The sequence below is a fragment of the Lichenostomus cassidix genome, chromosome 19 (assembly GCF_008360975.1).
Source record: "Lichenostomus cassidix isolate B80296 chromosome 19, HeHo_3.0, whole genome shotgun sequence".
NCBI classification, from domain to species: domain Eukaryota; kingdom Metazoa; phylum Chordata; class Aves; order Passeriformes; family Meliphagidae; genus Lichenostomus; species Lichenostomus cassidix.
The window spans coordinates 6,131,146-6,154,977 of NC_139499.1; the positions used below are offsets into that span (position 1 = coordinate 6,131,146).

General features: G+C 54.5%; 2 protein-coding genes across 3 annotated transcripts; both read left to right on the forward strand.

Moving 5' to 3' along the window:
• Positions 1-896: 896 nt before the first annotated feature.
• On the forward strand, positions 897-13,372 carry WDR81 (WD repeat domain 81). The gene is made up of 11 exons (XM_085078213.1): positions 897-1,534; positions 2,345-5,890; positions 6,090-6,197; positions 6,295-6,485; positions 8,256-8,446; positions 8,652-8,817; positions 8,963-9,128; positions 9,488-10,177; positions 10,313-10,458; positions 10,636-10,815; positions 11,686-13,372. Exons 2-11 carry the CDS (start codon positions 2,353-2,355, stop codon positions 12,010-12,012), a joined length of 5,703 nt encoding a protein of 1,900 aa, XP_084934339.1. The 5' UTR covers positions 897-1,534; positions 2,345-2,352; the 3' UTR covers positions 12,013-13,372.
• An 894-nt stretch (positions 13,373-14,266) lies between these two features.
• SERPINF2 (serpin family F member 2) lies at positions 14,267-21,149 on the forward strand. Of its 2 annotated transcripts, none has more exons than XM_085078229.1 (9): positions 14,267-14,401; positions 15,455-15,512; positions 16,104-16,160; positions 16,446-16,860; positions 17,152-17,295; positions 17,459-17,662; positions 18,459-18,601; positions 19,170-19,374; positions 20,087-21,149. In XM_085078229.1, exons 2-9 carry the CDS (start codon positions 15,459-15,461, stop codon positions 20,410-20,412), a joined length of 1,548 nt encoding a protein of 515 aa, XP_084934355.1. In that variant the 5' UTR covers positions 14,267-14,401; positions 15,455-15,458; the 3' UTR covers positions 20,413-21,149. The 2 variants fall into 2 exon arrangements, with proteins under 2 accessions (XP_084934355.1, XP_084934356.1); XM_085078230.1 differs by lacking the exon at positions 14,267-14,401 and adding an exon at positions 14,929-15,036.
• The last annotated feature ends 2,683 nt before the right edge of the window (positions 21,150-23,832 follow it).

The window sequence follows — 23,832 nt, forward strand, 5'->3', positions numbered from 1 at the left end:
GGCCAATCGCCGGCCGGCACCGCCGGCTCGCGCCGCGCCCGCCCCCGCGCCGCGATTGCCTCCCGCTCCCGCCAATGGCGAGCCGGCGCGACCCGCGCCTCAGCCAATGGGGAGGCGAGGCGAGAGCTCTGTCCCGCCCACCCCGCCGGGGGAGAGCTTGGCTCCCTCCCGGACGGGCGGCGGTTGCCTTGGGAACGGGCGGGCCCGCCCCGCCGCGGGGCATGCCGGGAGCTGTAGTGCGGCGCGGCGCTCCCGGCATGCCCCGCGTGCTGTGAGTTGGCATTTTCAAGCGGGTGAAGGGGCGGCGGGGGCAGGGCGGCTCCGAAGGGGCTCGACCCTCCCGCGGGTCCCGGGCGGGGCGCGGCGCTGCCGCGGTCACGGCCCGGCCGCCGCCGCCCGCCCTCGGGCGGTGTCAGCCAGCGCCGGGGCCGCTGACACAGCCCCGATTCCGAGAAGTTGCTCTAAGTCCTCGACCAATCAGAAGTGAGCGCTGGCCGCACGCACCAATGGGCGGGCGCGAGGGGCGTGGCCGCGGGAACTCGGCTGACCCCGATGACTTGGCAGCGCCGCGCGATGACTGGACAACTTCTTTAAAGGGGCCGCGCCCGCTGCGGGTGCCGGCGGGGGACAGCGCGGGGCGGCGGCGGGCCGGCCCGGCCCGACCAGCGGCGCTCACCGCTTCGCCGCGGGCACTCCCGTCGCCGTGCCGGGGTGCCGGTGTGAGGCTGTGCTACACCTTTAAGGCCGTTTCCTGCCCTTCGTCCCAGTAACAGCTGATTGCGGCGGGCCGGGGTCGGGGGGCCAATCGGCGGCCGCCACGTCCCACCCACGTGACTCCCACGCGCCGCCGCGCCATGCGGCGCTGCCCGGCGGGAGCCCCCGGCGCCCTTAAAGGGGCCGCGCGGGGTCCGGCCGCCTCTAGCTATCCTGACCGTATGTCTTGCGGCCACCGCCGCACCCGCCGCCCCGGAGCCTCGACACGGCCCGGGCGGCGGCGGGAGGACCCGGCTCGGCTCACGGGCACCGGGGTCGGGCAGCCCCCGTAGCGTGCGGTGCCTGGCGGGGCAGAGGGCGGCAGGATCCCGAGGCGGCGGGGCCGCACTGGCCCCGCCGCCCCGCGCCGGCTGCCCCGGGCACTCACCTGCCGCCGGTGGGGTCCGCCCGCGGCGGGCGGGGACCCCTTTAAGGCCGGCCGGCTGCCTCGTCAGCGCGGCTCGCCCGGCTCCAGCTGACAGCCCGGGGCGCCTCTGACGTCACGGTGACGTCACGGGGCGCCGCCGCGTCAGGCGCCGCCGCTGCCCATGCACGGCACCGGCCCCGCGGCCCGGCCCTGCGCACCCCGCCCGGCCCGCCCGCCCCGCGGCCGCTGGAGGGAGCCCGGGCTCGGCCCCGCGGGGCCCCGGCGGGCAGCGCGCCCCGGCTCCCCCCGCGCACATGGCGGCGCGGCGGCCGCATGTGACCGCCGTCACCTGACCAACATGGCCGGGGCCGCCCCCGCCGCCGCTCGCCGCGGCTGAGCCGCCGCCGCCGCCAGGTAACGCGGGGCCGCCGGGGCGCTGAGGGACCTCCCCGGGAGGGGTGAGAGCTTCCCGGATCTGTCCTCGGGCCCGCGGGGCTCAGCCCGGCTCTGCCGTGTCCCCGCCGGTAGCGAGGGCCCTGCAGGGCACGGGCCGCCTGACCGGCCGTGCCCGTGGCTCGGTGCTGTGCTCCTTGCTGTGACTATCCCTTGTGTCGTCCCCGTGGCTCCCCTCCCTGGCCCTGGGATTGCCGAGGTCCCCCTGTGTCCCTAGCAATGGTACAGATCGCATCGTGTACCCTCTCCAGCTGCAGAGGTGCCATTGTGTCCCCACGACTCGCCCTGGGGCTGCAGCTGACCCATCGTGTCCTTCTACGTGTCCTGTCATGGTCCTGTTTCAGTTCCGGGAGCTGTGAATGTCCCATTGTGTCCCTCAAGCCTGGAACTGAAGAGGTGCCATCATGTCCCTCTCCCTAGCTGTAGATGTGCCATTGTGTGTCCCCTGCCAACCCTAGGCCTGCAGAAGTCCCATCATGTCCCTTCCCTTAGCACTTGGCTATACAAATCCCCATCACATCACTCTCCCTGACCCTGGGGCTGTGGCAGCCCCACTACATCCCCCTGCCTGGCTGCTGAAGTCCCACCTTGTCCCTCACAGCCAGGGCTTGTCCATTCTCAAGCCCCACACAGTGACCAAGCTCCTCAAACCAGTTTTTTTTACCCCAGTGGAAATGGGGAAGTGAGACTCTCTGCTCGCTGGGGAGGGCAGGGTTTTTCTGCGCCACTCCGCTCGCTCACATCCTGCCTGATCCACCTTTCTCCCAGCAGAATCCAGCATGGAACCCTTCCTGCAGAGCGTGGAGAAGGACCTGAACATCGACCGCCGGCAGCTGGCCCCCGAGAGGACCCACGTCACCGCCTTCGTGCCGGCGAAATGGCTGCAGAGCCTCAAGGAGCGCCGCGTGCTGCCGGCCGCCTGCCCGCGGCCCGAGGGGCTGAGCGAGGTGGAGGTCAGGACGTTCCTGCAGCACTCGGTGCAGAAGCTCCCGGCGGGCTGGACGCGGGTGGAGATCCACGGGCTGCGGAAGGCCCGGCTGAGGTACCCGCTGCGGGCACAGCCCCCTGACCAGCGCTGTGCCAATGTGGACACCCTGCACGGCTTCATGCAGAGCGTGGCCACTCAGAACTACCACAACCTGTGGGGCCGGGCTCACGGGCTCTACGCCCGGCCCTACCGGCGGCCGGACCCGCCGCCCACCGTGCCGGCGATGGACGCGCTGCGGGCTGCCCTGCACAGAGCCTACGGCTGCCCTGTCCTCCAGGTGGGCAGGAACGTGCCTGGCACTTCCCCTGCCAAGGAGAGCGTGGCCAAAGGGGTGCCCTTGTGTCCCAACATGCTGCAGGCCGAGGCGCTGCTGGAGTCGGCCGACATGCTGTACATCATCTACCCCTATGTGCAGTACTGCCTGCATGATGTCGTGACCTTCAGCCCGGCCAAGCTGACCAACAGCCACGCCAAAATCCTCTTCCTCCTCTTCCATGTGCTGCAGGCCATGAGGGCTTGTCACCAGGCAGGTCTGGCTTGTGGAGATTTCTCCCTTCGGGATGTGGCTGTGGATGAGAAGCTGTGCAGCCGGCTCCGGGTGAACTTCAGAGGGTATGAGGGACCGGGGAAGGAGGAAGAGAATCTGGAGGGCGGTCTGGAAAGAGTGAGCGAGCAAAGCTGCATGCAAAGGCAGGAGGTGATGTGCAATGCCTGCCAGAAGGACCTCCGGGACTTGGTGTTGCAGTGGGTGCACGGGCAGGTCAGCAACTTCGACTACCTTATGCGTCTGAACAGCTTGGCTGGGAGGAGAATGGGAGACCCCAATTACCACCCCGTTCTTCCATGGGTGGTGGACTTCACTACCAAAAATGGCAAGTTCAGGGACCTGAGGAAATCCAAGTTCCGTCTCAACAAGGGAGACAAGCAGCTGGACTTCACCTATGAGATGACCAAGCAGGCGTTTGTTGCAGGAGGATCAAGTGGGGAGCAGCTCCACGTCCCCCACCACATCTCCGACGTGCTTTCAGATATCACCTACTATGTCTACACAGCCCGCAGGACCCCCAAGGCAGTGCTGTGCTGCCATGTGAGGTCCCAGTGGGAGCCCAATGAGTACCCAGCCAGCATGGAGCGCATGCAGAGCTGGACACCAGACGAGTGCATCCCAGAGTTTTACACAGACCCCTCCATCTTCCGATCCATCCACCCGGACATGCCCGACCTGGACGTGCCGTCGTGGTGCAGCTCCTATGAGGAGTTCATCGAAGTTCACCGCATGCTGCTGGAGAGCTGGGAGGTCTCCCAGGACCTGCACCACTGGATTGACCTCACGTTTGGCTACAAGCTGCTGGGGAAGGATGCAGTCAAGGAGAAGAATGTCTGCCTCCACCTGGTTGACAACCACACGCACCTGACGACCTACGGGGTGGTGCAGCTCTTTGATCAGCCCCATCCCAGGCGCATGGTGGGACCTGCCTACACTCCTGCTGAAGCTCCAGCCATTGCCAGGCCTCTGCTCCAGAACATCCGGGAGACTGTGGTTTTGGAGGACATCCAAGGCCAGGTGACGGATGCAGTCAATGGGCTGGTCCTGGAGGCTACTCCCAGTGAAACCACCTGGTCTGGGGAGAAACCCATCGCTGGTGAGGATGATTTGGAGCAAGGCACGGAAGCCCTGGATTCCATTTCTGCTCCTGCTAGAGCTCCTGACCAGCCCTGTGCCACTGTGCCTCCAGCACAGCCCTCCACCCTTCCTGCTTATGCCCCCGATGGCAAATCCTCCGGGGTCCGGCCGCTCCGTCGGAGCAAGGCAGGTGCTGTGGATCAGCTTGACATGAAGATCACACTTCCTGAAGGCTTCAATCCACTCCAGGCCCTGGAAGAACTGGAGAAATTGGACAATTTCTTGGTCAAAGGCTTAAGCAGCGAGATGCAGCTGATGGAGCAGCCGTGGGAAGAGCCACCCGTGGGTCTCTCAGATCTCTTCCAGAGGGACATGCAAGCTCTGGGCATTGTGGTAGCTGAGATTATATTTGCATCCAGACTCCGTCCTTCAAAGCCTGATGCATCCCTGTTGGAGCGATTCCTGATGGTGAGGAATCTCTGCCGTTACCACCCCAAGGAGATCCCAGCCCCTCTCCAGCATGTGCTGCACGTCCTGCTGCAGCTGAATGTGCCCGTGGAGAAACTTCTGAAGACCAGGCTGGGCAAGGGTGGGGTGCAGCTGTTTGAATACAAACCCATCTCCCAGGGCCTCCCCCCACCCTGTCCCATTCAGCTCCTCAGCCCCTTCAGCTCCATTGTCCCCTTCCCCACGTACTTCCCAGCTCTGCACAAGTTCATTTTCACCTACCAGGCAAAGAAGATCGAGGATGAAGGGCAGGGCCGGGAGCTTGTTTTCCAGCTGTGGCAGCAGCTGGAGGGGATCCTTTCTGAAATCACTCCTGAGGGCTTGGAGATTCTTCTGCCTTTCATATTGTCTCTGATGTCTGAGGAAAACACCGCTGTCTACGCAGCGTGGTACCTCTTTGAGCCCATAGCTAAATCCCTGGGGCCCAAGAATGCCAATAAATACCTCCTCAAGCCCCTGATCGGAGCCTATGAGACGCCCTGCTCCCGCCACGGCAGGTTCTACCTGTACACAGACTGCTTCGTGGCCCAGCTGATCGTGCGCCTGGGGCTGCAGTCCTTCCTCCTGAACCTGCTGCCCCACATCCTGCAGATCCTCGTGGGCATCGAGAGCTCCCGGGAGGAGAGTAAATCCTTCCTGGGCACTGCTGAGGATGATGAGAGCGGAGGGGAGAGCCCGGTGTCATGTGTGTTTGGGGAGGAGATCAAGATGGACGTGGAGCACAGCTCTGCTGCCCTCGACCTCCTGGACTACACCTCTGGGGTCAGCTTCCATGACCAGGCCTACCTGCCTGAGGGTGAGGACTTCCAGAGTGGCCTCTACGTTGGGGAATCCCTGCAGCCCCAGGAGCAGGAATCGCTCAGCCTCGGCCGGCTGAGTGACAAGAGCAGTGCCAGCGAGGTGTCCCTGGGCGAGGACAGACCTGCTGATGGTGACTCCCAGAAGGACAAGAGCAGCTTGAAGTCGATGGACAGCAGCCAGGACCTGAAGCAGAGTGAGGACTCGGAGGAGGAGGAAGAGGAGCACGAGGAAGAGGAGCATGAGGAAGCCGCGGTCGATGCAGAGCTGACGGTGGTCGTGGATGCTGCTGGGGCCTCTGTGGATGTCACCCTGGCTGATGACAGCAGCGAGCCAGAGGATGGGGAGGGAGAGGAGCTGCCAGATCACTCTGATGACAAAGAGCAGACCATACTGCTGGGTAAGGCCCTGCCAGCATCCAGGCTGTTGGCTGAGCAGATGAGGGCAGAGCCTGGGGAGATGTGGGTCCAAATTTGGGGGCATCTGGGGACAGTGATGGAACCAGTGCAAAAGGCCAGACTCAGGGCTGGGGCAGCAGGGGCTCATAGCTGATCTGTGCCACGCTGGGCTCTGTCCTTGTGACTGCTGTTGTTTTGCAGACACAGCCTGTAAGATGGTGAGGTGGCTCTCGGCCAAGCTGGGCCCGACCGTCACGTCCCGCTTCATCGCCAGGAACCTGCTCCGGCTGCTCACGTCCTGCTATGTCGGTAATGCCTCTTCCCTGGGGGTGGGCTGTGCCCCAGTCTGTCTGCTGCTGGCCTGGGTGCGGCTGCTGCTTCAGCTCATCATGTGTTTTCTGGGCAGGACCCACCAGGCAGCAGTTTGTACCGAGCGGCGACGAGAACAGTCCCCTGAGCACTGGAAATATCTACCAAAAACGGCCCGTGCTGGGAGATCAGGTGTCCAGGCCAGTGCTGGCCTGCCTCGTGCACGTGGCATATTTGTATGGAGAGCCTGTCCTCACCTACCAGTACCTGCCCTACATCAGCTACCTGGTCAGTATTGCCTTTTTCTCCTCTCTGTTGAGGGAAGAGGTGTGTCCAGGCACAAAGGGAAGATGTAAAATATTAGCCCAGCCTCACCAGGAGCCTCCTGTATAAAAACTGAGCTTGGTTGGGCTCTGTCTGGACCAGTGTGGGCTGAGCAGCTCTGGCTGTGTTGGCTGAGAAGGGCAGGAGAAGACTTTCATCTCCTGCCACAAACTCCATACTGCTCCCAGCAAAGCCCACAGCTGTGTTCATATCCCCCATTCCCTGTCAGACCTGCATCTGATGTGTGACACCAGAGAAAAAGCTTTTCTTCTGCTTTGCTGGGTGATTGTGCCCAAACAGAGCTGGTACAAGGGTGGGATTGTGATATCAGGCAGCAGCTTGGGCTGCTGTGGGGTTGCTGGGGTGAGTGTGCACAGAGGTCTGTGTGGGTAGATAGGGATGAACTGGGGGGAGAATAACGGGTTTTCAACTGTATAAAAAGCATTGGCAAGACTCGCCAACTTTTCAGCTTGAAATTTGTAGCTGAACAGCAAGAAGGAAATGTGTAATGCAGCTGGTCGAAAAACTTAATTTTTCATCAAAATGAAAAAGGTTTTGAATGTTTTAAACAGGCTTATTTTTCATATTGCTCCCATTTTAGTGGTTGTAAACACTTTGGTTATGGATTCTCGTTTAAATGGAAAACTTCAGTAGCTTTCTGATAATTTAAACACAGAGGAAAAGAGGCCACAGCTGTTCATTTAAAGAAAACAAAAAGGCATTGTCAGTTTTTCCAGTGTTGAGGGGGAGATTTTTCGGGGGAAAAAATCCCATTTTTCAGCAAAATCATTCTCCACCCAGTTGCAATCATAGCTCCAGCTGTTCTGCTTTGCTTTCCTAAGCTCATTGCTTGGGGGCACCGAGGGGATTAATACCCCTGTGAAACAGCATTTGGCAACCTGATATTGGAGGCGATGGAACTTGCGGGTCACAAATAGGATAAAGTCAATCTTTCTTGCAGGATTTGGCAGGGTGGCTATTTTGTGAGAGGAAGAGCCTCTGTGATGAGCTGGAAGATGGCAGGTGTACAAGAAATATAGAGGAAACTGGGAATTGTCTGTGGGTTTTGTTATTGGCTCTCTGTTCTTGGGTGTTTGATTTGTCTAGGAGTTAGGAAATAGGACAATCGAGAAAGAAATATTTTTGTGTTGCTGCTGATGTTATTAACTCTTTGGCACTGCCATAACAGCAGCAGTACATTGTCAGCAGAAAAAGGATGTGCAGTTCTGCCTCATGAAATTATTAGCAGCTGGATTTCTAGAAGTCAGCAGCGGGTTTGCCTGTAATTTGTTCTTGGATATTTCATGCAAGGACTGTTCTTCTGCAGACTGTGGGATGAATACACTGATTTTTGTTTTTAAATTATGTGTGTGTAAGAGTTTCCTCTCTTTCTGTGCTGACAATGCTCTGGGGTGTCCAGGATGGTTTGGGCCAGTGTGGGGTTGTTGCTCTCCCTACTGAGCTTCCCACTTCTGGGAGTTTTGTGCAGGGAGCTGCTCTGCAGAGGAAACTCATGAACTTTGGGGTGTCATTGCCATTTTCTCCAGCCTCACCTCTTGTGTTGAATTTTGAGCTCACCCCTTGAGTGCCAGACACGATCTGCTGTTGAGACTCCTCTTCCAGGAGCTGTGACCAGCACTGGATTTTGAGGCTGAGCTCAGGTGACCCTGGGGTCACTTTTCCTGCATCCTGCCAGGCGAGGTGGCCGTGGCACTGAAGGAGTCCCTTCCACAGGTCGCACCTGGCGGTGGCTCTGGTGGCATCCGGCTGAACAGTCGGAAGGAGGCTGGGCTGCTGGCCGCTGTGACACTGACCCAGAAGATCGTGGTGTGCCTCTCTGACACCACACTGATGGACATCCTCCCCAAGATCAGCCAGGAGGTGCTGCTCCCAGTGCTGGGCTTCCTCACTTCGCCTTCCATCGGGTAAGCACTGCAGGATCAGCACAAAATCAGGGGTTTGGGAATGGTTCTGTGGGGGCCTGAATGCTCCTGAGGTTGGTGGGATATTTGTGCATCCCTTTGCACTGCTTAAAGCTTTCTGATAACACTGACGAGGCAGGAAGCATGAAACAGAGGATGGGAAAAAGGGATTTGTGGAGGGCAGGCTGGTCATGGGTGTCCTCTTCAGTTTCCCCAGTGGAGCCCAGGCCCGTGTTGTCCTGTGTGTTAAGACAATCAGCCTCATTGCCCTGATCTGCCTGCGGATTGGGCAGGAGATGGTGCAGCAGCACTTGAGTGACACAGTGAGGAACTTCTTCGGGGCATTCTCGCTGCTGCAGGAGCTGCAGGACCAGGTCAGTGGTGTGGGAGAGGGGTCCTCCTGCTCTCCCCCAGAGGCTGGAATGTGGTGGGCATACCTGGCTGTGTTTGTGTAATTAATTATGTGGTAACAGCATCTGGTCTCGGGTTTTTTTATCTGATCTTGTTTTTCTCATGCAGGGGTTGACAGCAGAATCACTGAGCAGCTGTGAGGTGCCAGTGATGGAGGTGCCCCTTTCAGATGGGAAGCTGCTGGCCTTGGATCCATCTGTGCTGGTGGAGTTACAGAAGGTGTTCACCCCCGAGATGGCCTACATCACCTACATCCCCTTCTCCTGCTTGCTCGGTATGGCTTGCCCACTAGCTCCAGGGCTTTGTGAGAGAGTTCCGTGCTTTGGGCATGCGTGCTGGGCCTGAACTCCGGAGAAATCAGAGGGCAGAGGGCTGCTGGGGGAAACCCACAGCTTCTACAGCATGGCTTGGTCTGATTCTTGGGTTGGGAGCCACTGGGCTTCAGGCTGATTTGGCTGGGAGCAGATGTGGCTGACTTGGGGGGATCTGTGTTGACATCCCTGTGCAGGATTCTCTTCATCTTCTTCATCAACCCCCTCTTCTGGGGTTGATGGAGTTGACAATAATGATGATGATGATGATGATGATGGGGACAGTCCTTCCTTTGCAGCCACATCATCTCTGTCTCCTCAGGTGACGTTATCCGGACAGTTGTGCCCAACCACTCACTGGTGGAGAAGCTGGCCAGCCTCCACCTGGAGAACGTGAACCCCAAGAACCTGCAGGTCGTGGGCCTGGAGCAAACACCGAGCTCAGACCAAGACACTCGAGGGGCTGAGCCCTTCTCCAGCCCCCAGGAGGACACTCACTCGGGCACTTTTGGGAGCGTGCTGGTGGGGAATCGCATCCAGGTCCCCGTGGACACACAGCGGGAAGGTCTCGGCTTGCTCCGCCTCAGTGCTGGCACTGATGGATTTGTTCCCAGCTCCTCCAGTGAGGAGAATGCCCTGAAGCACGACCTGCCCCGCAGCACCCACATGCTGTGTGGGAACTGGCTGGCCTATTGGCAGTACGAGATCGGGGTGAGCCAGCACGACCCTCGCTTCCACTTCCACCAGATCAAGCTGCAGAGTTTCTCAGGGCATTCCGGTGCCATCAAGTGCGTGGCACCGCTGGGCAGCGAGGATTTCTTCCTGAGTGGCAGCAAGGACAAGACCGTGCGCCTTTGGCCCCTGTACAACTACGGGGATGGCACCAGCGAGGTGCCACCGCGCTTCACCTACGCCGAGCACAAGAAGTCTGTGTTCTACGTGAGCCAGCTGGAGGCACCGCAGCACGTGGTGAGCTGTGATGGCACCGTGCACATCTGGGACCAGTTCACGGGTAAGGAGGGAAAGGGTGAGGTCCTTTCAGGCAGGGCTGAGCTGAGGTTGGATGGCTCCTGTTAAAAGCCAGCACAGAACTGGAGGTTTGCTGTGTGCCTTGCCCTGCCATGGTATCTCTGTTGTCTTTTCACAGGCAAACTGCTGCGGACGTTTGATGAGTTAGACAGCAAAGTCCCCATCACAGCTGTGACCACCATGCCACCTCCCTATCACAGCATCTCTGTGGCCAGTGCAGACTCTGTGCTGAGGTTCATCGACCACAGAAAGCCGGGAATACAGGTAGGGATGTGATGGTCTGCAACTCACCTCCTCCATCCCTGTACTTCATGATAGGATCACAGCTGGCCCAAAGCCCAAATCCCAAAGCAAGCTGTGATGACTCCATGGAAACCAGCTTGTCCCTTAAATGCCAGATCCCCTGCTCTTCACCCCCCAGCTGGCCTGTCTCTCTTGCAGCACGAGTTCCGCCTGGCCAGCGGGGTGAGCGCGGGGCTGATCCGCTGCCTGGCCGTGAGTCCGAGCGGCCGCAGCGTCATGGCCGGCTTCTCCTCCGGCTTCATCGTGCTGCTGGACACCAGGACGGGGCTCATCATGAGGGGCTGGCCTGCCCACGAGGGAGACATCCTGCAGATCAAGGTGAGAGGCTCAGCTGGAATCAGGGTGGGGCCTCACTGAGGCTCTGTGGAGCATCCTTCCTTCAGGGCTTGTCTGCTCCGCCCTTGCTCCATCCCTTGCAGTGTCCCTAAGTGGCTGCCCAAGCTCTCCTGCCCGTGGTTAGTGCTGCTGCCAGCTGTTCTTGGTCCAACTCGTGCTGCCAGAGCTCAGCCCTCCTGGCTTTCAATCCCTGCCAGGCAGGTCTGCAGCAGGGGCAGGGAGGAGCCACAGCTCCTGTGAAGGAGCAAATGTGTTGCTTTCTCCACGGGGCTCTCGGCTTCCCTGGAAGAGTGTTGCTCTAATGAGTAACTCTTGTCCATATTTACCCACCCCAGGGAGCAGTGCTGGGTCTCCAGTGTCCTCGACCCAAACGTGGGTTAAACAAAGTTCAGCAGTGTGGGTTGTTTACCCTCTCACTAGCTCTGCTAATAAGCAGCTCCAGGCTTCTACCCTCAGCAGTATTTTCAGCTGTGAGAGAGTTTCCCAATTCCTTTTCCTGAGAAGGAAAATCGTTTGGCAGGTGATTTAGTGGAGAGGGAGACAGCATGGTAGTCCCTTTACCCACTGCAGTAGTAACAAATGATGAATGACTTGTGTTGGGTATCAGGGTGTTGTTGAGAAAGAGGCACAGCCCATCTCTGGGAGGAGATTGCCAGCTACCACAGCATCCTTTAGCTTGCAGTGTCCACCCAAGGCCTTGCTAGTACCATCAGCTGCTTGGAAATGGCTGGGACTGTCCTAAGGGATTGCACTGTGACCGTTGGATCATTGCAGCTGCCTGCTGATCTCGTGCATCACCAGACTGGGAGTTTTTACAGGAACATTGGTTCACTGGCCTTTCCTCTCCTGCAGGCTGCAGAGGGCAACGTGCTGATCAGCTCCTCCTCGGATCATTCCCTCACTGTGTGGAAGGAACTGGAGCAGAAACCTTTGCACCACTACAAATCTGCCTCCGAGCCCATCCATGCATTCGACCTCTATGGGAACGAGGTGGTCACGGGCACTGTGGCCAACAAGATCGGGGTCTACTCCATGCTGGAGTCCTCAGCCCTGCCCACCAGCACCACCAAGCTGAGCTCAGAGAACTTTCGGGGTACACTGACCAGCCTGGCAGTGCTGCCCACGAAGTGCCATCTCCTGCTGGGCTCGGACAACGGCATCATCCGGCTCCTGGCGTAGTGACCCCCGGCCTGGCAGCCCTGTGGCTGTCCCACAGAGCTGTGCTGGAGCTGGAAGCCAGCAGCGTGGCTTTTGGAGGAGGCAGTCAGATGTTTCTGAGCAGAGGATGGGGGGGGAGGTGTACTTTGTTACGCCTCTAACCTCTTTCTGTATCTTGAAAAAGAAAAAAGCCATAACTGAGAAACCTCCGCTGCTGCTGGGAGAGATATTGGGCGTTGTAGGTCACTGTCACCCCTGCAGAGAGGCCTGGAGCTTTCCTTACCATGTGTGCCTGATCCCAGGGGACTGTGAGCTGCCCTCCACAGTAATAGGGACCACAGATGCCCTCCCCCCTTCAGTTAAGGGGTAGGAGGTGCCCCTTGACAAAACACAACAGTTTAGCTACTGCCACCTGCACTTACCCTTCCCTTCCACTCCTGAACCACTGAACAGCCTTGTTGGGATGGCAGAAGCTGAGCCTGGGAATTGCTGCCTTTGGAGCTGCATCTCCTCCTCCCATGGTTGGTGCTGGAAGCCCAGAGGAGGCACTCTGTGAACTTTAGGTTGTGCCAGCTGAGTTGGAGGCTGCATGGGAGGAGGAGAGGTTCAGCAGAGCCCTTGTGCTGTCATGCTGGCTCCAGGGTGAGGGCTGGAATGGAAGGCAGCCAAGGCACAAACCCCATTGCTCCTCCAGCTCCTGTAGGAATGGGATGCTGCAGAGGGGCAGATTGGGGTGGGAATGTGACTCTTTAGGGAGGCCAGAACTAGGTGATTTTGGCTTCTGGAGCAGTAGGGTAGAGCTCCAGCTTGGTTTGTGCTCCAGCATCCCACGATGATGTAAGGGGTGAGGAATGCCACGTGCAATAAGCACTGGCAGATGTCCTCCGTAAATCCTAATCCTCTCCTTCGTGCTGGTCAGGCTCCTGGGGAAGACAGGACAGCAAAAAGGTGCTCAGCTTTGTCCCCTCCTCCCCTTGTAGGGTGAGAGGCAGGAGGCATGATCCAGCACTGTCTCTCTTTGACCTTCCCTTTGGGACAGCACTGTCCCCACCCCAAAGGCACAGAGGGTGCTCTTTGCCCCACCACTAGGAGCAATTTCCTCACTTCTCTTACAGCCCTTTTCCCATCCATCCTTCAGCCTAGCCAGAGCCAGTATCAGGGGAGCTGGAAGCCCTTATCTTGGGCGGAGGAGGAGCCTGCTATGGGTTGTCCTGGGAGGGGAAAGGGCTTCCATCCAGCTGCCACCTGCAGCTGGGGAGGTGAGTGGTTGGCCAGTGCTGTCCTTCCCTACCCCAGGGGAGCTCTCAGTCCCGTGTTGCCTATTAACCATTTGCAATAGATGTAAATATTTACTTCTAATAAACTCTTTGAAAGAGCTGCAGAGCTGGGTGTGTGTGTGGAAGCTCTGTGCTGGAGGGGCTTCTGCTCCTCTGCCAAAGTGACATGTCCTCCTCCAGGCTCCTCTTGTGTCCTGGGGGAGCTGCAGGAGGGGTGCTGTGAATCCCTGGATGTAGGATGGGACTCTGCTGCACAGGATTTGCATTCCAAGGGGAAGCAGCTCCCTGTGTTGCATGTCCCAAATGTGGTGGCAGAACTCAGACCTGTCACCTTGTCTGGGGTGAGTTTGAGAGCCAAGAGTTCCTGCAAGGAATGGATGACTGGAAGATCCTATTAGTGCTCCCTGTTGGTCCTCAGGGTCTCCTCTCCCACTGAGGACAGGGAGAGGTGGTGGGAAGGATCACCATCACTTATGGCACAAATGCACACAGGGCAGGACTGCTGGAATTCTGCCCAGCCCTGAGATTTTTCCTTTGTGCCCCAGCGGTGTGTGCATGCCCTGGAGCCCAGCACTGGGACCAGCTGCCCTGGGAGAGCTCTGGAGCGTGCTGTGCCCCAGAGAAGTGACCAGCAGCTCTTGGCTCAGCTCAGCCTGGCCTTACAGCCTCCTGTGGGCAGCTGCCTGGGTGAAGAGCTGGGGGTTTCAGCAAAGAAAATTCCCAAACCAGAGAGCCCTGTGGCCTTAAATACTGAGCCCTGCTTTTTCACTAAAGATTGTGAATAAAAGACAATATTCCCAGCACGGGGAATGTATGGCAAGTGGAGCAACTTGCAAGTTACTTCTGCTGATGGGAGTTTGGGATCTGGTAAACTCAGTGTTAACATTGTCCTGAGGGTACAGCAGCCCAAAAGTGTGTCCCCATCTCCAAATGCACAACAAATTCACTCTTCTCCCCCAAACAAATGTTTAACCGGATGCTGTAGGTCAATATTTGCCTGCCAAATTCCCAAACAGGGGGTGGTGCCGAAGGTCGCTGCTGGGGGAGGCTGGACAAGAGCTGTGTGTCCCATGCAGAGCTGCTGGACAGGCTAAAGCTGCTGCCACCTCCAACGTGGACATCAACAAGCTCAGGTAAGGGGCAAATCAAAGGATTTGATAGAAATTAGATAGGGGCAAATCAAAGGATTTGATAGCAATGAGGCTCCTCCAATGCTCCTCGAGGAGAGGGGGGTGAATTTGGCAGAGAGTTAAAGGGTGGCCACCTTTAAACCACCACTTTCGGGAGGAAAAGGGCATTTGGGGTTTTATGTGGCTGCAGGATTTGGGGTGAGGAAGGGGGGAATGAAATGGCCTCAAGTTATGCTTCTGCCAGTGGGATCTCAGCCCAGCAGTTTTGGGTGAAGTGAGGACTGCTTGGAGAGCGGAAAGCAGCCCCAGGAATTAAGGATGGAAGCCATGCAGGGGGCTGGGCTTTGGCACGGAGCTTTTATGAGAAGAAGAAGATATTTTATTTGTGTCTGAAAGGGAAAAGTGGCCGGGTGAAGCACTGGCCAGGGAATGGGTGGGGTTTTGTCCATGACCCTGGAAGCCCTGCTCCCACTGGAACTGGAGCACGGAGAGGTGGGGTTTGCCAGCAGAGGGGGAAGATGAGTGCTGGGAAGGGGAGGACTCCCCATTCCAGGACATATTGCTGGGAAATGCTCTGGCATTGCACTTCCCACCTGCAAATTCCCTCCCACGAGACAGCACCTGCTGAGCACCTGCAGGTCAGTAGCCCTTCTCCCAAGAGCCTGGAGCACAGCTGAGGATGCTGTGCCTGTATCTCGCTGGTTTCCATGGGAAAGGAGCAGAGAGGCTCTTGTCTCCTTCCAGAGGCACAGTGTGTGCAGCACTGATTAGGGAAATACCATTTGCAATCCAGAGAAACCAGGGCAGCAGGGTCAGACAGGCAGGATCCGCTGCTGGTCCCTGCTCCTCTCTGATTTCCCTGCCTTGGCACCAACCCCAGGAGCCCTGTGCTGTTTCTTTGCAGCATTGTTCATCTCCCTGCTGCTCTCCACGAGCTCCTGTGCCAACCTGTTTGGCCAGGTTGATAATTTTCTCCCTGTAGAGCTGAATAGGCTGAGCTCGCTGCTGCCAGGCAGCTGGAAATAACTCCTCTCTCGGCTGGTCCTTCTGTTCCAGGAAAATGGGATTCCTCTGGGGGCTGCTCTGCCTGGCTGCTCTGCACAGCCTCCCGAGGGTAAGTTGCTCACTCCAGAAAAGGGTGAGGGCACTGTGGTGGCTCCCCGGGGCAAAAACCACCCAGAAAAACCCTGGCAGGCAGAGAGGTAGAGGACACTGCTAGGGGGATCACCAGCAAGGTTTCTAATCTTTTACCCAGCTAAAATAGCAGTGGATATTCTTATTATTCATATTTCTGTAGAAACTTTCCTTCCAAAACTTGACCTCAACTGTGTTTAGTGACCGTGACCTTCAGGAGTTAACAGGAGGTTTTTTAAAAGCAGGTTTTCCTCCCTGTCCCGCTTTTATATCTGGATTCCTGTCAGATCTGAGATTGCAAAACCCCCCCTGCTCTCTCTCTGAAGGATCCCTTATTTTGTGCCACGCTGGCCTGACCCCTTTCTAAACAAATCCAGAGTTTGCAGTGTCTCCCAGCTCCTCCTCGCTTCCACCTCCCCATGTCAGACCCCACTGCCCCTGGGTCTGAATCCCAAAATCCTGCCTTGTGGGGACTGCTACAGCCAGGATTGGAGTGGGAGCAGGGAGGACTGACTCTGGAAATTAATAAAAAATAACCTGATTTTGTTACTTTATTGATTTTTTCCTACAGCTGGCACATGCCATTGACCAGAAGCAACTCTTCCTCGACAAAGATGGGAAGCTGAGGGTAAGCAGTGCTTGGTTCCACCCAAGGGGGCTGAAGTTATGCTGTGGGATTGGCAATTTCTCCTGGGATAGGATGAGGCTGATAAGAAAAGGAGAGGAAAACTAGCTATGAGGATGACAGACGTTCTTTTCTCCTCAAGGTTAAAGGCAAACTGAAGCAAAACCACCACCAGAGCAGAGGTGGCTCTCTCTGGTTTTCTCAGCCCATTTAGGTGTGCAGTAAAAGCCCATGAAGCTCTCACTGTGCTCCTGCTTTCCCAATGCCATCCTTCTTGTTTCTCCCCAGGATCTGAAAAACGGTGGAATCGCACAGTCGGTTTTGCCGGCAGACATCCCAACCCTGCCGAAGGGAAAGCTGGTAGAATTCACTTATGACAGCTCCCAGGGGAATGATGGATCCATGCCACCATTCACCACCAACCTGCCAGACACGAGGGATGAGTGGAACTCAGATGAAGCTGTGGCTGGGGCTTGGGGTTGTCACGGAAAGAACTCACCCGGGGAAAATGCCTCTCCTGAAGAGGAAGGAGAGGCTGGAGAAAAAAACTGTGAGATGACTTGGAAGAAGAGCCAGAAGCTGGCAGATGGCTTGATGAGATTCAGCATTGATCTCCTGAGAGAGGTGCAGCGGGAATCCAACAGAGCCAACGTGGTCCTGTCCCCCCTGAGCATCGCCCTCGCCTTGTCTCACCTGGCACTGGGTAATTCTGAGGGGCAAAACCACCATTTCCTGCCCTTCCCCAGATCCTCTCCCTGAGGCACGAGCAACCAGTGTTGCAAAATGAAAATCAAATACAGTCCCTTCCACTTAGCCTCGCTCCTGCAGCTTTAATTAGCATGATTACAATTGAAGCTGCCCTCTGAGGCTCAGTCTCTCGGATTTCCCCAGCCTCTTTTGTGAGGCACAGCATGCTTCTAACAAGAAGCAGCCAGGGTAGCATCCCTGTTTTCCACTCCGTGGGCATGAGACCTAACAGGAATTTGATTTTTAGGAGCAGCCAATGAGACAGAGAAGCATTTGCTGGAGGTGATGCACCTGGAGTCAGTGCCCTGCCTGCACCACTTGCTGGGCATCCTTCGCAGGAGGCTCACAGAGTCCACCCTCAGCCTTGGGTCACGGCTGTACCTGCAGAAAGGTGAGAGGTGGAGTCAGAGGGGCTGGACTAGTGTAGGATAAACCTCCCAGGCATGGAGAGTGAAGGAAGCACACTGGACATGTCTATTTCCCCTATTTCCTCCTCCTGGGGTGTGTCACGCCACGCTGAGCGAACCTTTCCCACCGTTCTTCCCCTTTGCCAGGATTTGAGGTGAAACAGAAATTCCTGGAGGATTCAGAGAAATTCTACGGAGCAAAGCCCATGACCCTGTCTGGGATCAGCCAGGATGACCTTGTAGCCATAAACAGCTGGGTCAAGGAAGCCACTCATGGGCAAATTCCCTCCTTCCTCCAGCAGCTCCCTGCTAACACAGTGATGCTCCTGCTCAATGCCATCTATTTCCACGGTGAGCTCCACAGGCCTTCCTTATTTTCCAAGAGGAAATAGTTAGAACTCCAGTTTTCTGCAAGCCCTGTAGCATCTCCTCTCCTTGCTTCCTGCTAGGCAATCTGCTTGTTCTCGTGCATCTGCTGTTCCACTTGCTTAGATTCCTTTACAGTAATGATTCCCAACTGCTTCACAAGGGCTAAAAATGTTACTTGACAGCAGAGCCAGAATGCAGCAGGTGGGACCTGCAGTATCTTTGCCTCCTGGTTCAGGATCCCAGGCAGTCCCTGCTCATCTACTCAGTGATCCTAAAGGTCTTTTCCAACCTAAATGATGAACCACAGAGCTCAGAGGCAGTTTCTGTGGGTTTCTCTCTGACTATAGCACAGTGGTCAGTCACATCTTCCTTTTTTATCTCCCTGAGGGCTGAGCACAGACCAAACACTTCCAGTGTAAATCTACAAACGTTTTACCTTGGTCTTGGAGCAGTGTTTCCCCCTCTGCAGCACAGAGGAAATACTCCCCATTTTTCAAAGCACAAACACAGTTTCTTTTATCTCCATAGCCTTCAGTAGTCTCCCACGCTGAGGCATGAGGATTAATCCATGTTCTTTTTGTTATTCCATAGTTTCTCTCTGGAAGATAAGAGTTTCTTGCTGTTAGGGCTCTTCCAGCTTTCTTTTTGCTGTATTTTTACTTCCCTGGTAACTATCAGCCTTGTTAGAGAACTCAAGATAGGAGGAGTGTCAGCTCAGCAGTTTCTGGTTTTCTACCCAAATTCAACTTTGTTACTTTCAAAACTTTTATGTTTACAGGGTTTTGGAGGAATAAGTTTAATGCAAGCTTCACTGGGCAGGATGTGTTCCACCTTGACAATAATTATGTGGTCCCAGTTGAGATGATGAAAGCCTACCAGTACCCCCTGAGCTGGTTTACACTGGAGTCCCAGGATATTCAGGTAGGGATCTCTCAGGAGCATTGCAAATTTTCACTGGAATTTCCTCTTGCTGTGGTATTTTACTAACTACAAGCAGTCTCTCCAAAAAAACCAAATGTTTTTTCAACAGGCACAGCACGCAAAAATTTAATAATCCTTTGTCCTTGCTTCCAGCAAGAATGTTGAATCTTCACTTTTAATCTTGAGGAAAAAACACAAAGAGATATTCCCACTAACTGGGAATTAATAGAGTTATAAATCCCTGAGTTAAAGATAAATGAGGAAATACGGAAAAGAATTCCCTCAGACAATGTGCTGTTGGAGTTCTTCAGAACCCAGAGTGGGGTAAGTTTGTGCATGTGGGCTTCCCCTCTGCCATGTGCTCAATCTTTACCAGCCAGTGGCTAATACTAAAATCTAAAGCTGTTATTCCAACAAATTGTCCTCTGGAGAAATCAGATCCCTTCCTTTTCATCCAAGAGCAGGAGTACCTCTGTGGACCAATTAGAAAAAGACTGAATTCAAACCATCACTTTCTGGACTTTCCTCCCTTTCCCCTAAAGTCTTCTCTGGTTGGCTTTATTTCCAGGTGGCCAAGTTTCCCTTTAAGAGCAATGTGAGTTTTGTGATTATTGTACCAAACCAGTACACCCGGAACGCCTCTCATGTGCTGGAGAGCTTCCCTTACAAACAACTGTGCAGGCTTTTCCCCAGAGAGGTGCCCACCAATGTGAAGATCCCCAAAATAAAGTTGGACTACCAGCTGGAGCTCAGCCACGTTCTCAGTCAACTGGGTAAGGCCTCTAGCAGGGTTTGCACAGAACGAGTGGAGCTGATCAATCTGTTCGCTGACACCAAAACCTGCCACCCTTGTTTCTAAAGCTGTGCCTCACAGCTTGCTCCAGAACTCCAAACTCTCCCATCTCTTCTCCCTCTCCTCCTCCTTACTCCTTGCTTGCCTGGCACCAAATGTTTTGCTCCAACGAGATGATACTACAGGGAAGAAAGTGTTCACAGCTCCTCACAAGCTTTACGAGTTCTTCCTATTCCCCACTTATAGCCAAGACCAACTTCTTCCTGTGCATCAGTCTTGGTATCTTACTTTGTCATTTAATACAGTGTCCAGGACATGGAAATTGCCAACAGAGAAAAATGCAGATCACAAAACCTGGAGCTGAAATAAAACACCAGGCGCTGCCATTCCAGATGAGAATAATTTAAGAGTTCACTTTGTTTTGCAGAATTGCTTAAAAAAATAATCTCTGCAGAAGTGTTTCCAGCCTAGCTAGAAAGAGTCTTCAGACTTGCTGCTCCTTTTTAAGGATGACTTTAAGTTCTTACACTACTATTCTCAAAGAGGTGGAGTTTTTGTTTCTCTTGCCTGTCACTTCTCCAGTCCTCCATGGTGGAAAGCACATGGAGCAACAGATCAGGAAATTGCTTTCTTCAGACAGCTTTGAGAAAACTCAGAGCTGGTGGCACCAACTTGGTCTCATTTCTCTGCAGGCCTCCAGGAGCTGTTCACGAGCCCAAATCTCCACAAGATCACGGAGAAGCCTCTCTTTGTGTCCAGTGTGCAGCACCAGTCCACCCTGGAGCTTAAAGAAGATGGGGTGGAAGCGTCTGCTGCCACCAGCGTCGCGCTGTCCCGCTCAGCCTCTGCCTTCAGCCTAGACAGGCCCTTTGTCTTCATCATCTTTGAGGACGAAACAGGGATCCCACTTTTTATAGGCAGTGTCCAGAACCCCAACCCTGATGCTGCTCCCCAGCCCCGAGAGCCACAGGACTCGCGTGAAGCCACAGCTGCCAACGAGCACCGCGTGCCCAAATAAGAGAGGGGCAGAGCCTGAGTGTTCTGGGCCTCCTGCCTGACCCTCTGGACCAGCTGAGAGAGACCTCCTGCTCTCAGAGACCTCCCTCTGAGCCCCCAGGAGGCAATTCCTTGCTGTTTTCTTTTACAGATCCCTAGACCAGTCCTGGAATAGCCCATTCCAGCTTCTCCAGGCTCCCCTCTGCTGAACCTGACAAGCTTGCTCTGCCTGGATTTCCCTTCCAGGGCTCTCAGTCATGGAAGGGAGACTTTCTTGTCCCCAGACTGTTATTAGAGTCTTTATTAAGATCGTATTAGAGTCCCCTGTAGCCTGGAATCATCATTAGCATCTGGCAGCTTGGACAACAGCCAGGGATATATTAATGTGGCTCTTCCTTCCGCAGTTCCTGGGAACATTTCTCCCTCAGTGTTCCTCTGAAAGCCATCTGTGCCCACCTAGACAACGACCTCTAGAGCAACTGGACTAGAAACCAGTTGTCTTCCCCAGGATGAGTCACAGCCACTTCCAGGCATGGGATCTTTTCAAAGATTCCCTTTTCCCACTCCTTGGCTCTTTGGATCTGATGTAGGAGGCTCTGCAGTAGGAAAACCCTCCCTTTGGATCCTTGTTATGATACAAATCCTTCTCTCCAGCCCTTCCTCTAGAGGCTGGGTAATGCTAGATTTTTCAAGGCATATTTTATAAAGTGTTTTTTAGTAATTTTTATGTTGGCAGAATAAATAAAGAATAAAGCAGAATACATTTGCTGAAGGTGTTGTGTTGAAGGACCCAACAGAGAAAGGAGGAAGGCACAGAAATTGAGTAATTGCAAAGGTTGGGAGGAAAAAAATTTGGGCATGAGAGAAGGAAAGAGAGGAGGGGCTCTGGCAAAGGATTTGCTTTTTGCTACATCTTGTCACAGAGGACAACAGGGGCTGGGAGGTGAAATGGCAAATCTGTAAAGACTCTCCAAGGACCGAGTCCAACAAGTTTTGGGCATCTCCCCTGCCAAGTGTGCAGGGAATGGATGCTCTCTGGGTCACTGAGATGGCAGAATTCCCTGAATTAGGGCAGGAGCTCAGTGGCACAGGGTCAGGACGGTGTTTGGCCTGTGAGCAGTGATGCAGGGATAAGCAAGGATGTACCAACCCTAAACCCTTCTCTTGGGTAAAACCTGTCAGTTGTTGGGATCTGTTCAGAAGGTCAAAGGTGCTGATCTGGCATCTGTTATCTGTGGTTTCTTCTTCACTGGGATACTCCAATGCTGTGGATGGCTGGGACAGCTTCCAGGGAAAGGAGGACAGATTTGGACACCTGTAGCTGAATGTCACTTGCTTTTGCCCTGTTTTGGCAAAGGACAATGTTTTGTTACAGCTTCCCTTTGGTCTGAGATGGGCAGAGCTCATCACACCCCCTGAGATGGGTCCTTATTCCAGTGCTGCAGTGCACCAAAAGCTCATGAGGCCCTGGCACAGGGTGCCCAGAGAAGCTGTGGCTGCCCCTGGATTCCTGGAAGTGTTCAAGGACAGCTTGGACAAGGCTTGGAGCAACCTGGGATAGTGGAAGGTGTCCCTGCCCACGGCAGGGGGGTTGGAGCAAGATGATTTTTAAGGTCCTTTCCAACCCAAATCATTTTACGATTCTTTCAAAGAATCTTGGGGACCCTCCACCCAACCAAGCCATCCTACCACTTAAAAACACAAGCCTAACTCATAAGTACTTCTGTGCAAAACAACTCCTGCCCATAGTAATTTCTGCTTCCAAACCCCCTCAGCTTCTGGGCAAAAAGGCTGATGCTCTGCTCCTGCAAAGCAGCAGTTACAGAGCCCAAGGGCCATCCTTCTGGCAGTGTTTTCCTCGCTTGGGAAGGCTGCCTTCCCTCAAAGGAAGGAGCAGAATGCTTCTGGGAGCCTCCGTCCCTGAATAGTCTGCACCATCTGCTGGCATAAGAGAAGGACTGACTCACTAACCACGAATTTCAGGGATTCAGGCGACTTTGGGGAATAAAAAGTCCTGGCTGCAGCCTCCAATTATCCATTGCTGCCGGTCTAAAAGGGGAAGAATGGCTGAAGATAATGCCTACCCCTCCAACCAACATAATGACACATACCCTTCAGAAAGAGGCTGTAATTACAGGGCTGTGCAATTTTAACAAGTAAACCCACAAGAATTCAGCCTTTCTTACTACAGGGCACAGCTCTAGCCCACAGGGAACATTTTAGCTTATTTATTTGTACAGATTCATTCCTAACATTCAGAAATACCATTCCATGCCTTAGGTAAGTCTGCTGTGGCTACTGTAACCTCCCTGAATGCCACCCTGTTGCACTGCAACCTCTGCAAAATTTGAAGCTCAAGTCTCCCTTTTCACGCCTCTGCCCTCCAGCTCCCCTTTTTATAAAGTTTTTTCCCTTGTTCTCAGTTTCCTGAACAGCTTGGTTCTTATTTCCTATTTTCTGTCTTGCTGCCATCACTCCTCCTCCAAGCTATTCTTGTCAAACTATTAATTTCATCTTATTTGACAGTACAGCAGCCCTCCATGACTGTGCTTCGCTCAACAAATTATCAGTTACACCAACCATAAGACTCTTTTTCACTCCACTGACTTTCCAGAAGAGGCAGTTTGTAAAATGCAAAGTAATATTAATGTTTCTGCTCAGGAATTTCCACTTTGCATTGCTAAAGCTTTCATTTTGACGGAGCTGTACTCTGAAAAGACATGACTAGCACAGGGTGTCTGCTCTATCCATCTGCACCACTGGCTCAGAATATCAAATAAGTGCCAGTACCTTTAATATTAGATGTATTTTTTTCCTTACCTAGAGCAAATTCATATCACCAGCACTTCCACAGCAGAGGTGAACACTGTCAGAGAGCATATTGAACCCAAACCAGAACAACAGGAAAATGTTTTGTATTGATTTCACAAATCTGATTTTGTTAGATGAGTGTAATGCACCATTTCAGGGATACCTTTCACCTACAGGAATAATGCTGGCTTTGGTCTATAATAACACTCCATGAAACTACCACTCTGATTTAAATGGTTTTAAACCAAACCTGTATTTAAACAGATGGATTTTCATTTGAAAATAGAGACGAGACATAAAAACTTCTCATGTGGTCCTCCCATAAAGAGCATTCTAACACCGTAAACAAGGTATCAAAAAGAGACAAAAACCACCACAAAACATCTCCACAGCCAACACCCCCATTCCTGGCCTGAGAATGGAACAATAACAAGTACAATTTTTTCTCTGCAGATGATTTCGCACAGAGCAAGCTGACAAGCAGCTGAAAGCAGAGCTGCTACCCTTGTTGTTAGGAAGGGTCACATTTGAAGCACTGACTAATCACAGGGCACACCTGATTTACTTTCCTGGCTTGCAAAAGCAGCAGCTAATGCATCTCTAAGCCCATCCTTTCCCCTTTGCTGAGGGC